This window comes from Saprolegnia parasitica (genome assembly GCF_000151545.1).
Source record: "Saprolegnia parasitica CBS 223.65 unplaced genomic scaffold supercont2.959, whole genome shotgun sequence".
NCBI lineage: Eukaryota > Oomycota > Saprolegniomycetes > Saprolegniales > Saprolegniaceae > Saprolegnia > Saprolegnia parasitica.
In genome coordinates this window covers 1-2,749 of record NW_012157353.1, presented here as the reverse complement: position 1 = coordinate 2,749, position 2,749 = coordinate 1, and the positions used below count along the sequence as shown (strand labels likewise).

At 61.0% G+C, this 2,749-nt stretch overlaps 1 protein-coding gene across 1 annotated transcript; it reads left to right on the top strand.

Annotated features, from left to right (window-relative positions):
- Positions 1-2,022: 2,022 nt before the first annotated feature.
- Positions 2,023-2,386, top strand: SPRG_18079 (hypothetical protein; the record flags this gene model as incomplete). The annotated part of the gene is given in 4 exon segments (XM_012357507.1): positions 2,023-2,036; positions 2,066-2,102; positions 2,111-2,206; positions 2,342-2,386. Coding segments are annotated over 4 exon segments (192 nt in total).
- Positions 2,387-2,749: the final 363 nt, after the last annotated feature.

The following is a 2,749-nucleotide window of genomic DNA, read 5'->3' as shown; positions in this document are numbered from 1 at the left end:
GATGGTGTCTCGCTTCGTCTTGGCGATGACGTTGCCCTTGTCGTCGCGCGCGCCGGCGGGCGCCTTGGCCATCGCATGGTGCGCGAGCTCCTTTGGCACGGGCATCTTGCACGCCTCGAGGTACTACTTGAGGTCGTACATGATCTCCTCGTCCTGGTCCGCGAGGAGCGAGATCGGCGTGGATGCTCACGCAGTCGTCCTTGCGGTACCGCCGCTCGTCGCGTCGCTTGTTGGACTGGCGCTTGGCGTCATCCTGGTTCGTCGCTTCATCACGCGGGGTGTCGTCCTGATCCTGGTTGTTCTGGCGCGAGGCTTTGTCTTCGTGCTGGTCGTCGTCGCCGGCTTGGTTGTTCTCGCGCGGATCATCGTCATCGCGCTGTTCCACCTGGCGCTCGACGTTGCGACTCTGGCCGTACTCGTCGTCCTCGGCGGTTTGGACTGTGGATGCGCGCGCAGTGGACGTGGCAATGCTCATGGTTCCACCGCTCGTCTTCCCGCTTGGCGCAGCGTTCGTTGCAGCGCTTGGCGTCGCACTTGTCGTCGTCCTGACACTTGGCGTCATCGCGCGGATCACCATGGCGTCGGACTTGGTGGTGCGTGTCGTTCTAGCCCACGTCGCGCTCGCGTTGTGTGGGCAGTCTCGCGACGTCCTGGCGCGCTTCGTCCTGGCGCACGGCATAATCTCGTGGCGGCAGTCGTTGCGCGGCTGCCGCTTCGGTCGAAGGCCGTAAGAGAAACCTGGCGCCGTAACGGTGACAAGGCGCTGCTCGTCCAGCATGGCGGGATCGTTGCGCCGGCGGTCATCAATGCGGCCAAGGAGCAACGGCGAGTGCTCGGGACACGCGTAGCTGCAAAAGATGTCGAGGACGGTGCTGCTCGGGATGATACGCTGAAGGTAGCGCGTGTAATGAGCGCGCCAGGCCCACGTATCGCCGTAGCGCTTAGCCTTGCGCATGAGGGCGAAACCTTGGTCGCCCTCGAGTCTCGGCGCGTAGGGCTCTGTGATGCGGAAGATGATGTCGTGGTGGCCGTAGCTCTTGGTAGCGGCCATCCACACGGCCTTGTTCGCGCATACCCAATCGGCGGGCTCGGGGCCGAGACACGTCTTGAGCGCATGGTACATGTGCTCGTTCGTCCACGTCGTGCAGTGGAAGAACTCGTTGCGGCGTCAAACTGGACCATGTAGTCGGCGAAAAGTGAACCGAGACCGGGTACCTTGCCTCGCCGGTAAACGTGTCCAGGCGAAAGCTCTGGAGGTTCGGCGACTGGTTGCAGACCATGTCGCCGTAGCCACCTTGAGGACTCGAGAAAAGGACCTGGTACGCGCTGCACTTGCGCGGGTGGTCGTGTCGAGGTGAGGCGGTGTCGACCTCGATCGTATGTACGCGCAGCTTGTTGTCGAGGTCCATGACTGTCGCGGCTGCGGCGTTGACCCAAGAACTCCTTGCGGGGCGAGCGCGTGAGCCTCTTCGCTGGCGTCAGAGTCTTGGTCTTGGTTGAAGGATCTTGTGGGAGGTGCACGGTCGTAGACGTCGGTCGCGCTCGACTAGCGCTCGACTTTGAAAACTCAAGAGCGAATCGTCAGCGGGCTGCAGTCCGTAGCGACGGCCTCGCTTCGTTGAGTGCATGCTTGGCCTCGCAAGCCAGGCGTGGCGTGGAGTTGCCCAATGGACGCGCTGTGATTGGCAGCGGTCGACCAATCGGTCACCCGGGGCTGCACGCATGTCTTCGCGCACGCAACTTTGGTGGGGGCAGACGCTCGTCGGGGACGGGCTTGTGGCGAGAGGCTCGGCGCACGTCTTGTATGGGCTACGCAACGTCTTCATAAAGCCAAGAGACTTCGTGCCATGCGGCACAGCTCCTGCGGGCACTTCTCTTGAGCTCATAACCTGTATTTGCTCGATGGCCGAACATTTGACTTGTCCACAGTCCACAGACTAGGTCAAAGTGATTCGATTCTGCGACGGCCGTGAATCAACGTCTTGGAGAGTGAAGCTCGAAGCTCGGAGCTGGTGCCACGTCATGCACATCATGTCGTGCGTGTCATGTGTGTGGGCGCTGGTAGATGCAAGTCGGGCCAGGATTGTAGTTCGAGCTCGTTTGTACGCAGCCTATTTCATCGGTCCCTATGGTATGCCACACGATGTACCAAGCGAGCTACTCCAGTGCGTTACCGTGCTCTCGGACGCCTGTGTCGACCGACCACGTGGCACCGAATGGCGACGTCGCGCACCTGCTTTAGCGTGTGCGCACCAAGCTGGCGGCGGCATCCCTGCTCACACCTACCCAGGTGTACGCGGTCCAAGCTATTGTCGACTCGAGACTGGTTCTGTCTTAGTAGCGCCCGCTCAAGACTTGTACATTTAGCACAGTTGTCGACATCTAGCATTATCAGTTCAAACGTCGCAAAAAGTACATTTCATTACAAATTGATTCGATGCATGTTGTTTGTGGTATTAGTAAATAGATGAATGATTCATAATCGAGAGTCTCCTAGTGCGCGCGTTGCTTGTTGCGTGCGTCGCGCAGGATGCGCTCGACGGTCAAAGCGAGCGCACTCGGGCGAGGGCACGCTGTCGCCAGAGGCGATGTGACGGCTGCCTTGCGTGGCGCCGCGTGGATCATAGGGCGAAACGTGCACCCTGCGAGCTCTTTGGCGGCCTTTGCGGCCGCGCGCTCGGCCACGATGTTGTGGCGCGGCTTGGAGAGGCGCTCGTGCACAGGCACCGCTGCCGGCGCCGGGTGGATC